This window comes from Eleutherodactylus coqui, chromosome 13 (genome assembly GCF_035609145.1).
Source record: "Eleutherodactylus coqui strain aEleCoq1 chromosome 13, aEleCoq1.hap1, whole genome shotgun sequence".
Classification (NCBI taxonomy): Eukaryota; Metazoa; Chordata; class Amphibia; order Anura; family Eleutherodactylidae; genus Eleutherodactylus; species Eleutherodactylus coqui.
The window spans coordinates 119040869-119054420 of NC_089849.1; the positions used below are offsets into that span (position 1 = coordinate 119040869).

General features: G+C 45.3%; 1 protein-coding gene across 1 annotated transcript in view; it reads left to right on the forward strand.

The window, feature by feature from the left end:
* AATK (apoptosis associated tyrosine kinase) overlaps positions 1–13552 on the forward strand; it is an 82325-nt gene that overhangs the window by 60238 nt on the left and 8535 nt on the right. Inside the window, exons 10-12 of the mRNA XM_066586672.1 lie at positions 940–3778; positions 5101–5197; positions 11783–12046. Of these exons, the coding sequence (XP_066442769.1) occupies positions 940–3778; positions 5101–5197; positions 11783–12046 (3200 nt within the window). The remainder of the gene's footprint in view (positions 1–939; positions 3779–5100; positions 5198–11782; positions 12047–13552) is intronic.

The window sequence follows — 13552 nt, forward strand, 5'->3', positions numbered from 1 at the left end:
CTATCTCTGTAGAGTTTACTGCTTAGACATTTATGGATTCTTGTTTTTCAAGCACCCAACCTATTCTCCACTCTCTACATAAACGTCTAATTCATGTGCGTCTCCTAATATTGTGCATGTCCCTATAACTATAGTTACCCCCCCAAAAATGCCAAACAGGTGCCCCAGATGGTAAGTGTCCCACACAATAGTGGCCATCTTTGCTGAACACAGCTTTATTTGGTTACCCACACAGTAATAGTGCCCCCTTTGTGACTCCATCAAGTAATTGTGCCCTATTTGGTGTCTATACATAGTAAACATGCCCCCCCTTGTGCTCCCACACAGTGAAAATGCTTACAGTTATTGTGCCCCCTTAGTACCATACTCACAGTAAAAATTAACCCTTAGTACCCTCTACACAGTTAAAAATCTCCATTTAGTGCCCCAATGCCCCCACACAGTAAAAGTGCCACTGAAAATGCACCTTACACTCCTGCTAGGCGTCCATCCAATGAAGGTGATTCGCCGGTATGCCACATTAGCGCTGGAATCAGAAAGAGCCTATGCTGATGCCGCACTCCTTCCTCCCTTTTGGATGCCAGGAAACTTGTTTTTCTGGCAACCAAGGAAGCTGCGCTACAGGTGACCGGAGTTGGTCTCACACTAGTGACACGGCTCTGGCTCAGACGGAGAGCAGCACACCAGTCATATGGCAGGGCAAGAAGCTGATGTATTCCTGCTCTGCCACTGTATTCAACTATATGTGTGTTCCAAGGATGTGGATACAGTTAAAAGGGGTGCAACTGTGTAGTCCCCTCCCTCTTGCTTGGATATCTCACATCTCCCTGTCTGTGTTCTGTCCGAAGATTATAAATAGTGGTCATTAGCAGTAACATGTCCCATTTGATCTTTAATGCCCGTGTTATTGCTTGTACTCATGTTTGCATTCTCTTTCAGGTATGAGGTGATGCAGTTTTGCTGGCTGCAGCCAGAGCAAAGACCCTCAGCCGAGGAGGTACACCTTCTTCTCTCCTACTTGAGTGTTAAGGGCGCTGGCGAGCTGGAGGAAGAGTTTGAAAAGCGCTGGAACGCCATGAAACCAAATGGTGGAGCTGATAGTGGGGGCCACCATGACACAGAACTCTCTTCCTACCCACTGCTGGAGCATTTCTCCTCTGATGGATTTCACTCGGATGGTGATGATGTGTTAACTGTCACTCAAACAAGCCAGGGGCTCAACTTTGAGTATAAGTGGGAGCGTGGACGACATGAGCAATACCCATTGAGTCCAGGTTGCCAACCATACCAAGACATGTACTACACAACAGGCACTGGAGACCGACTCAGTCTGGGTGTGTCACCATCTGGATATGAGAATAAGGACTGTAATCCTGACTCTCGGCCACTTGAGTTGGTACCAGTTGTGAGTGCCCGCAGTCCATCTGTGGCAGGGGACTACTACATCCGTATTGAGGAACATCTAGGCAGCAATGTCCAGCAGGAATACAGCCCACAGCACAGTCTAAAAGATAAAGAAGATAAAGAAGAATCTGGGATAGAAGAGGAACCATACAGTAATAGTCCTTCTGTAAGCCTTTCCATGGAGCCCCTGCTGGTACATGTAGACAGCCCTAGTGAAGATACCTGTTGGCCTAATCAGGACACAAACGTAAATTCTTGCTCTCCCTTTGGAGATGAGGCAGATGAACACCCTGTTGAGGAGAGTGCCAGATTGAAGGACTTCGTTGACCCTCTTGGGGCATCACCATCTTTCGATCCTTTATGCCAAGCACAGCCTGGCACAGAAGATATACCACTGCCAGACATTTCAGAAAGTGGGGACACTGGGAAGACCTGTAGCGAAATATTTGATTCAGTTACAATTAAAACTGAAGATGCCTCGCAGCACAGTGACTTTCAGCAAGACATATCTGAGAGGACTTCTCAGGTTCCTGCATTCTCCCCACATTGGGCATCAAACATTTCATCAAACAATAATATCTCCACTGAACCTGAGCAACACAGCCCTGGTGTCTGGTGTAACCACCGCTCAGAAGACAGCCAGGATAATGAGGCACTACCACCATACGGACCTGAAACATGGCAAGCTATGGAGACTGGCGAAGGAGATAATAACACACCTTTAGTTGAAGGATTGCATGAAGATTTTTATAAAGCTGAGGAGCACATGAACCAGAAATGTACGGAAACTCAGGTCCCACCTCATCAGTTCTCTCCCACTTCTGCAGAAAACACACAAGCTAAAACCACTGTACCACACTCCAATCTTATCCCCCATCCTCTAGGGTCTCCAGCCAGTCCAGATATAGATTCATGCCAAGAAATGGATCCTCTTGGTGTCGGTTTGGTAATACATTGTGACATTTCAGAATCTTCATGCAACCATCCGACCACAGAACAGGACAATGTATCTATTGCTGTATCTCAAAGGGTCTCACTTTCTCCCGATAAAGAGATAAAGCACCCAGAGAAGACCATTCCTAAAGACTTTTACCAGATGCAGAGTGACAGTGAAGACGAAGATACCATGGAACTAACTTCAGGGGTGTTTACAGACCTCTCTAGTGAAAGAGGGGACATGGCTCCATCCTTCAGGTCCTTGCAGAAACAGGTAGGGACTCCAGACTCTTTAGATTCTTTGGATATGCCATCTACAGCCAGCTCCTGTGAGGCTTTTAGCATTGGAACGTATGCCCCCTGTGCCCAGCATAAAGCACTGGACAGTGGTTATGATACCGAAAACTATGAGTCTCCAGAGTTTGTTTTAAAAGAGCCACAAGACAGCAGAGAAACTGAAGTTTATTACCAGCTCAGTCAGTCCCAGGAACATAGCCTGGAACCTGGAGATATGCCAATTTCTCGTTCAGTAAGCAGTGATTTACAAAGTCTAGATGCCAAGAATCCCTACCGAGATTCTGCATATTTCTCAGACTATGACTCCTTTAATCGTGAGGAAGAGGAGGAGGGAGACCAAGGAGATGAAAGAGAACAGCAAGGAGCCTCCGAGAGCTTGCTGTGTACAAAGCTGGATATAGAAACTACTGTCTCAGATTTAGGAGGAAATGTTGAGGACATTAATGCTGATCAAGGTCATTCTGTTGCAAACAGGGAAGGAGATATACCCGAGATAGCTCTTTCTCCTCTACCTTCTACTGCTCCAAAGGAGGTTTCATTGCTGGATCCCCCTCTGATAGTAAGGGAAGAGTCAGTGGATGAAGGTTTGGGGTTAGAATATCATAAGGACTCTTCTACTGAGAAGCAACTCAATGTAAGTTCATCTGTAGAGCCAGCCCCCTCACACAGGAGCTTCTCACTGTCCCCTGTCCAGTTGTGCCTGACCAAAGCATGCATTGTCAAGCCCGGTACAGCAGGTAGCATCACACTGACCACTGGCCTGCAGGCAGATGACAAGTCATCGTGCAACCGAGAAGCAATGGGAGCCTCCCATCTACCCAAATGTCTTTCTCCTCCACTGATCCGGAAGGAGGGTAGAGTTGGTGACTCCCCAGAAGATGATGACGAGGATGAAGAAAGTGATGACAGCGATGAGTCTGATGAAGAGCTCCGCTGCTATAACATCCAGGAGCACAGTGAAGAGAGTGAGGAAGAACACGCTACTGTGCCCATTGTTATCACAGATAATGGGAGTGGTGGGCATCTCAGAAGTCTCCTTAAGGTACCCAGTTTCTTGCCTCAGGTCGAACCAACAGACCTGGACAGGAAGAAGAAAGCTGTCTCTTTCTTTGACGATGTCACCGTCTATTTATTTGACCAGGTAAGTGTCTTGATATAGCTTTCAGGGTATTTTATGATGGATTAAAGGGGTACTCCGGGCACAGACTAAAATTTTAGAATCTATTAGTCATTTGTAATAGGTTCCCTGTAACTGGTCTAGCTACTATTTTCATTTTCAGTCTATGTTATATGATCCTCCACCTGAAAAATATCTCCACTTCCTCTGACATCTTGTCCACATTTGCTACTTCCTCCCCTGTCCATAACCTCCAACATCCTCTGAGCAGTACATGATGGAAGGACAGGAGCAAAAGTACTGCGCTGTATTGCTCATATGGTCTCCTGTATCATGTAAACCAGTAGTCTCCAAATTGCAGCTACGATCCCCAGAATGCTCTAAAAGCTATAAGGGTTGTGAAGGCATACTTGGGGTTATAGTTTCGGCCTATTCAACTTTTTTCCATAGATATCAATGGAAACGTTAGGATTAGTGATGAGCGAGCATTGCCCTAAGCGAGTACCTGCCCGCTCAAGACAAAAGGTTCGGGTGCCGGCGGCGGGCAGGGAGCTGCGGGGGAGAGCGGGGAGGAACGGGGGGGAGATCTCTCTCTCCCCCCCGCGCCCCTGCTGACTGCCGCTACTCACCGCTCCCCCGCGCTGGCACCCGAACCTTTTGTCTCGAGCGGGCAGGTACTCGCTAAGGGCAATGCTCGCTCGAGCAATTGCCCTTAGCGAGTATACTCGCTCATCTCCAGTTAGGAGGACTCTTGCGGATGCAAATTATTTCCATGGAGTATGATGAGGCTCAACGTTTGAGTGACAGTTCCCAATTGGGTTCCTTAGTGAGGGTCACTGGCTATAAGCACCATAAACTAAGTTATGGTGCTCAAAGGGCAGGTTCCCAGGAGTGCAGGGAGGCATTTTTTTCATACTTACCTGCCCCCCAATGCCCTTGCCTAGCCCTAAAAGTCCATGTGCGGACTGTGTGGGCACATGAGGCAGGTAAATGTATTAAAAAAAAATACCTACCTCCACTCTTGGGAACCTGCTCTATGAGCACCATAACATAGATTATGGAGATCATAGCTGGTGACAGGTTCCCTTTAAGCACTCATAGTGGGGTGGAGGAAACTTACCTGGCCAAATGGAATCTGCAACTGGGACTTATACTCTAGGAGATGGAAGTAGACTTTAATTTTGCTGTGGAGCCCGTCCTGAACTGTTTGCCTCCTTAGTGCTATGGTAGATTTGTAAAAGTCTTAATGCTGATGGATGATGGTACATGTAGTAGAATGGAGAGATTTTGGTTCTGTCTACACTGTAAAGGCCTTCTTAGGACCTGTCCTGTTTTTTTGGTTCAAGGAGAGCCCAACACTGGAGCCACCGGATCAGGAATTCCCAGAACTTCCTACTGTGCTGCAGGAGATGACTTTTAAGGAATCAGCAAACAACCTCTTAGGTAAAAATAATGACAAGGAATGTTCTGGAAGGGCGAGGGAGGGGACGCTACATAAACACTTGTGTGGAGTTTAAGGGTTATGTTCTCATGTTGTGCTACAGACTGGATTAGACAGGCGTCACCAGGAATTAACCACTCCTAAAAGCATCTTGATCAACTCTTTTGGGGGCTGCACACTGGTGCCCCCTGCTGAATGAACAAGTCATGTAAAAAATGTAATTTGAGTAAATGGCCATCTATCAAATTAATTTAGCTAATCAGCATTGCAGTCAGCTCTTTTAGTGATGCTGATTGGCTGAGCGTAGGCAGGTCTCTTGGCTGGAGGAAGCGGTGTGCCAGCCTTTCACTACAAAATATACACATATATTTGATTTTGGTTTCCAAAAGGAAAATGAATCCGCACAATGTAACCAACCGTCTGCAGCCCTGGTTGCTGCACTTAAAGGATATATCCTCCTTTGCAACCAGCATTTTTGTTTTTTGCTTTATTCCAATGCATCTAAAATGAAAAGTGAAGTGACTTTGCAATAGATTGATTAAAATCTCTTACCGCTTTGTGTCTACAGCACCTATGCAGACATCTCCATGGTAACAGACTACAAACAAGTAATATGATCTTACAAAGTCCCTTTCTATTTCTACTTCTTGCTAATTTATCAAATGCATGTTAGCATAAAGAAAGGGACAGACGAAAAGAACTTTCTCTACAAAAGCATACCAGTATTGCAAAAGTTTTATTATAGTTTGTTACCATGGAGACCTGCAAAAAAATGGAAAAAGAAATCTTTATGGTTTGTTCATGTCACACAAATACTGTGGATTTAAATTGACTGTGGAAATTCCACCTCACTTTACAGTACAGGCAATGTGGTTGAGATGCCACGAAATGTCATTCAGACACTGTGGAGAAAATCTGCAGCATAAGGCCTTAGTCAGACGGGCGTTTTTAGCCGCGATTTGCACATGCGCATGCGTCCGGCGATTTTATAAAACCATTGCTTTGCAATGGTATCGGACACATGAGCGCTTTTTATGCGCTCGTCCGATAAATTATAGAACAAAAAATCGCAGATCGCACCTATCTGCGATTCCTGTTCTCTTCTGTATATGCACTCAATGGGGCCGGCGGCAGCAGCGCCGACCCCATTGAGAACATAAAGAAGACAAATCATTCTTCTCTGCCACAGCTGTTACAGCTGTGGCAGAGAAGAACGATGTTTGCCCATTGAATTCAATGGAGCGGCAATACAGCCGGCTCCATTGAAAGCAATGGGCTGCCGGCGTGCGCGGGGGGAATTGTCGGGAAGGGGTTAAATATATAAGCCCTTCCCTGCAATTCATCCTAAAATGTGTTAAAATAAAAAAAAATTGTATACTCACCTTTCCGCTGCAGCCGGAGTCCAGCCGCGGCCGCTGTCAGTTCTCCTGAACTGCTTCTCGGCACTATTCAGCCGGCGGGGCTTTAAAATCCCCGCCTGCTGAATGATCTGCCTCTGATTGGTCACAGCCCTGACCAATCAGAGGCCGGTTTCACTCACACACCCATTCATGAATTCATGAATGGGTGAGTGACTGCTGCCTCTCAGCGCTGAGCCAATCAGGGGCAGGTCTGACTCACATCCATTCATGAATTCATGAATGGGTGTGAGTGAGGCATGCCTCTGATTGGCTCAGCGCTGAGCCAATCAGGGGGCAGGTCTGACTCACACCCCCTTCACACCCACTGCAGGACGGCCGCACGGAGCTCCGACTGCCGGGAGAAGTTGAGTATACAATGTTTTTTTATTTTAACACATTTTAGGATGAATTGCAGGGAAGGGCTTATATATTTAAGCCCTTACCGACAATTCATCCCACACTCGCCCGCAGCGCATTGCTTTAAATGGAGGCGGTTCTATTGCCGTCTCCATTGAATGCAATGCGCTGGACAGCTCCGGCCCGTTTCTAATGAAACGCGGCTAGGAGCAGATTTTCGGGCGATTTGCGGGCGACTTGCGCGCATCGGTCACGCGATTTGCGGATGCGCATCCGTCATGCGATCCGCAAATCGCGCGAAAAAACGCCCGTCTGACTAAGGCCCAACATTGACCTGCGGTGGGGATTTTTAATCCAGAACATGTCAATTAATGCTGCAGATTTTACGCATAGATTGCACCTCTTCAACTGAGGGGATGAATCCCCCTTCGAACTCCCAGGTAACACATTCAGTTTTGATATGGTTCTGCACTAAACCTTTCAGCGGATATTTTGGTGCAGAGAATCCGCAACATATTACACAATCTTGTCATAAATAAATGTTGTGGAATGGAAAATCCGCAGTAAATCCCCCTAGGCTGCCTGTCCACGGGCGAATTTTCATTGCATTCTCCGCGGCGATAATCCGGCCGCGGGGAATGCAGTGAACGCTCTCCATAGCGTTGCTATGGAAAGCACAGCCTCCCTGTCCACGGGTCATAGCGATTCTCCGCTCGCGGGCTGCGATTCTCTGCGGTGAGCCTGTCAGATCCGCGGCGGGGTATCGCTACGCCCGTGGACAGGCAGCCTTAGGGTACTAAGGCAGATTTACTGCAGATTTTCCATTCCACAACATTTATATATATATTTTTTTCAAAATCTTTTCCATATGCTGTGGATAAAATCTACACTAACCCATGGTGGAGAAATTAAATCCACAGCATGATCATTTTAGCAGTTGATTTGGTGCGGAAACCGTGCGAATTTACGGTTGGATAGGCCAAATTATACAGCAAATCCACAACAGCAGCTGCAGATTAGGAGAGCAGCAGATTTTCCGTGCAGCACGATCCACAACAGCAGTAGTCGATTATTGTACCCACAGAAACACAGCATGCAGATAATGCATTGTAAATCCGCCCATGTAAGGTAGCGTCATATGTAGGTGATTTGCTGCAGATTTTCCGTTCCTGAAAAAATCCACAGAGAATCTGCACCATTTGGTGCAGATCTGTAACAGATTTTAACCCTTCAATTTAAATTCAATTGAAGGGGTGGAATCTGCAGAAAATCCGCACCAAATGGTGCAGATTTTGATGCGGATTTGCTGCAGATTTTTCAATTTTTCAATTTATATGCATTGCAGCAATAGAGAAAGATTGGTTGCGGAGGCGTACATCATCTTTAACGTGACACTGTTGGATATACGCATGCATGGATTAACTGTTACGGTGCTTGAGATTACTGTCTGTAAGCAGATGCCATGTTCCCGTATGGCCTGATGCAGACAGATTTGTGACGTACATTGCTTTAAGCTGACACATAGGAGATAATCCAGTAAATCAGTGCAGCTTTGAATGGAGAACTTTCCTACACATAGAAAATGAGTACAAAGAGGCCACTATATGCGCTCATCTACATGTGTGCAAATGGTTAAAGCGTCATCAGAATATAATAAAAACTTTATGCACTGGGCATCTGTAAAGTTCCACTTTAGTCAGTGTCTTACCCAGCAACCCTCCTTGTTACATCCTTACAATGTCAGCCTCGTGGGAGACAAGAAAAACATCAAACTTTTCCCCGCCTCTGCTAACATGCCTGCCGTTCAGCGAGTGACTTCCTACATTCTTACTCTTCTTACTCGCAATTTCTCAAGGTTACGTGGCTGAGGCGGCAAGTACGGTTTGCCCTTGATGTAACCTCAAAAGGAAAAATTGCACAGCGCCAAGGATCCGTTTACACCAAGAGATATATCATTTGGATGAGCGGACGTTGTCAGAGTTCACCTCGTATAGACAGCAGATACATCGTTGCTCATTCAAAGGAGAAATCGTTCAGTTTGTTGCATTCGCTGTATAAGTAACTGAAAACGACTGAATGGTCGGAATTTAAACCGAGCGATTAGCGAACGAGCCAACAATGATTTCTAGGCCTGCGTAAAATGGACAATGAACAATCAGTAAATGATTTAGCGCTCATCGTTCAATTGTTGGCTGCGTTTACATGGATAGATTATCGTTCATTTGAATGATTTTTTGAACGAATCATTCCACGTAAAAGGGCCTTAAGTCAGGCAGAAGCCACTGCATGAGAGCTTGGTCTTCCAATTCAGGCTTGAGGCAGGGCGTTGTTGAGATTGACATGAACCTGAAGGCAAAATTGGGGTGGTACACTGTCCTGCAAGTAGATGTAACCATCAGAGTCATTATTCAGTTGTGGCATTAATCAATTCTCCAGCATGTCCAGGATAGGAGAGGCTGTTTACCGTGGGCTCTGCAAAGAAGAACGGCCCATAGAGTTTGTGGTGCGATATGGCACAGAAGGCATTCTAATTCGGCGAGTCGCACTCGTTCTTAATCATAGGGTTTTTTGCCTCCCCAAATTCACCCATGGGGTTCACAGTGGAACGTGGATAAAACCTGATATCTTGTGCATTATATAAATCAGAAAACAGCCTCTCATGTAACTTGGTTGCTGAGTAATACATTTATTGAAGCAGGACTTGAACGACACCCGTTATTTTCAATATTTCCCGGTTTTCAACATCTCTGCTTCCTGACAGTCTGAATGATCTGTAAAGAGGTAATCATGGGGCTCCACTGCAAAAGTTACCCAAATAATCAAGTGATTGTCATTTTCCCAGTCTCATCTTCCATCATCGATAGATACCACTATCTACACCGCCCCTCTTAGTGTACATGAACCCCCTTCGTTGCCTAAGGTCCTGCTCACACAGCTGACAGGCTTGTTACAATGCAACTATGCTTGCTGCTATGGAGCGTAGTTGCGCATGAACAGGTTTTGTTTTTTTTACCTTCTCTGGCTGTTCAAACTTCACGCCATAGTGCAGGAGTTTGAAAAAACATTGGAAGATAGGTCCTGCCCTATGGAGTATTAACTGCATGTGGGAAAAATCGGGCAAGTCCTATCTTTTCTTGCCCGGCCAACTAACAGGCAACAATCCCACTAGTGAAAACAAAACCATTGAAATCAATGGTTTTGTTTCATCCCGTTATGTGGCCGTATAACGGGACAAGAACACGCCCATGTGAAGATACTCTTACCTAAACACAAAGACTTGTTCATAGCGCAAAAAAAGTCCACTGGGACAGGCATAATTGCGCATACCCCCGTGTGAAGCCCCCTGTAAACTCAGCTGTTTGTGCTCTGGATTCCTTCAGTTTTTTGGACGGGAAGTAGCTGCCACCGCTATTCGAAGAATCAGCCCATGAGAGCCAACATGTCTGTCACCCGGTCATCCATAGGGTCTCCCTTTCTTAGTCTATTAACCGCTTAGTGACGGAGCTTTTTTGCTTTTTTCCATTTTCATTTTTTTCTTCCCCCCTTTAAAAAGTCGTAACTCCTTTATTTATCCATCGACGTTGCTGTATGAGGGCTTGTTTTTTGCGGGACGAGTTGTATTTTTGAATGGTACTATTTAATGTACCATATAATGTACTGAAAAACTTTAAAAAAATTCCAAGTGGAGAGAAATTGAAAAGAAATTCCATTCTGCCATCTTTCGGTGCTTCCTGTTTCTACGGCGCACAGACTGCAACAAAAATGACCTGATACCTTTATTCTTTGGGTCAGTACGATTACTGCGATATCAAACTTGTATAGTTTTTTTTTTGCTGTACTACTTGTATTTTTTTTTTTAAAGATATTTTATTTTTTAAAAATTATTTTCTGTCTCTATTTTCTGCACACAATAACGTTTTTATTTTTTTGGCGACATAGTTGTGTGAGGGCTCATTTTGTGCGGTATGTCCTGACGTTTCCGTTGGTACCATTTTTGTGTACAAACGACTTTTTGATAGCTTTTTATTATATTTTTTCTTGGAGACAGGGCGACCAAAAAAGTGCATTTCTGGCGTTCTTTATTTTTTTTTTCGGACAACATTCACCGTGCGCGATAAATAATGAATTACTTTGATAAATCAGACTTTTACGGAAAAAGCGATACCAAATATGTATTTTTGCTTTATTATTTAGACTCTTTTATTGCAAATATGGCAAAGGGTTTTTTTTTTTTACTTTTATTACTTTTTAAAAAAAAATAATTAGTAAAACTTTATTGTTTTTTTTACACTTTCTTTCAGTCCCCAGGGGGGACTACACCCATGACACCTGCACGGCTCCCCCGATCTCACGGCGGGGGGGCCGTACAGGACCCCCGAACATTGTTCGGGGGATTTAAATGCCGCTGTCAGAATTGACAGTGGCATTTAAAGGGCTAATAGCTGCGATCGGCCGTGTGGCCGATTGCAGCTATTGCCCGCGGGTGTCAGCTGTAATAAACAGCTGACACACGCGCTGTATGGAGGGAGGTAGCAGCGCTGTCTTCCTCCATACACGTCCTGCAATTGCAGGACGTAAAAACACTACATCACAGCCATCTTGGTTGTGTAACGACACCTTATACTGTGTTATTGCAAAACTGGGCTGCTTTATTCTTCCATATACAAAAGCTACAATGTTTCAGCTGACAATTCAGTCTTTAACAAAGGAAGTTGGTTGTCACTCGGCTTTACTAGTATGTCTCATCCTTGTGCTTTGCCAGTATGTATCAGTGACTAGCATTTATCTTGCAGCAGAGATGGACTAACGCTTCTTATCTATCACTTGCAGGCAGTGCTGAGTTTGAGTGGGACGAAGCCTTGCCTATTAAACCTGTGAAATCCTCCTTTATAACTTCACTCACACCAGTTGTGCTGAATACTGAAGTTGGCAGCACTTCTGCTGCCATACCCATGCCCACACCTGCGCCCATTCCTGTGCCCGTCCAGAAGCCACAGCTGCCTGTTCAGTTTTCCCGATTCAGCGTCTCTCCAACTGCTGTGTCCCGATTCTCCATAACGCAAGTGGCTGACAACGCGATAAGTCCATTGGAAGGTGAGAACGGATGGAACTAGTTGTTTAAGTCTTAGTTAAAGGACCACTAATTTGGGGGTGGAGGGCTTTATGGACTAATTATCACTAATCTTATAAAGACCCCAACAGTCATCCTCTCAGCCGTCTACATGGCTAATAACACGGAGCCATAAAAAATGAAATAAAAAATAAGCATTTAGAGCTTTTCCTTTCATATAAATGGCCACCACACGCTGACTGTTCCCACATGGGATTATTCTGCCCTTTGAATGGCCCTTGATGTGGCTGTGAGGCTTGGAAGGGGGTTTTAGACATTGAACTTCACGTCAGTCATGTAAGAATGGGAACGTGTTGTCACTGGTAATGTGTAATGATGAGGATGGATGGAGCATGGGCGCTCCACCAGACATATATAACAAGTGCTGGCAAGAGGTCCAGCTCCTCCAAGGGTTTGGAAAAACAATTTAAAAACAAAAACTTTATTTGGATAATAAAAAAATGTTTTCTTCAAAAAGTGGGGGGCGTTTACACGGAACGAAAATTCTGCGATCCAGCATTGTTTTTTATGATGACTGATAATGAGAAGTGAACTTTTTTTTTGCATTTACACGGGACGATTATCGCTCAATTATGTTCGTTTGAGCGAATTGTAAGTGGTAATCGTCCCGTGTAAATGGCCCTTTAGACTTCACAATAATAGCACTTACCGATGGCGAGGGCTGATTGAGCAGATCCACAAAGTAGCTTCTGGCAAAGGTGGCATCCGTTGACAGTGGCATACTGTCACCAATCTTTGTACATGTAGATTACATGGCTGTTCTTCCCCCTTATGCTCCTGTCTGCAGTGGGGGAGGCTGAATAACTAGAGAGATATCCACATATTTTTGGCCATAGAGTAAAAACTAGATACCGCAGTAAGGCTGGATAAAACCTGTAAGAGATATAGTTATGGCCATATTGGGCGAATCCGCACATTTGAAAGCTACAAAAAGCAGTCAGTGGCTACCTATATAACCTTTGGTTGTCGTTCATCTTTCCTGGAGTCCAGAATCACAGATTATTATTTATTTTAAAGCGCTATTAATACCAGGGTCTGTATGTATGAGGACAGGAGTTTAAGTACATTACTACCGTGTTTCCCCGATAGTAAGACACCCCCGATTGTAAGACGTATCAGGGGTTTCAGGGGGGTCGGCCAATGTAAGCCGTACCCCGAAAGTAAGACATATGTCTTACTTTCGGGGAAACACGGGGGTATTGCCGCCTCCCTCTCATCTAGCTGCGCGCCGCCTCCTGCCCACGTCCGCACCGTCCCCCTCTCCATACGTCGCCGCGTCTGCCACCTCCCTCTGATCTTAATGAGCGCCCCCCCTCCATACATCACCGCGTCTGCCGCCTTTGTCTGATCCAAATGAGCGCCGCCTCCTGCCCACTTCCGCGCCGCCCCCCTCTCCATACGTCACCGCGCCGTCCCCTGCACTTGTCACTGCCGCCTCCTGCTTAAAATACGGTAATGCACAATTTTTT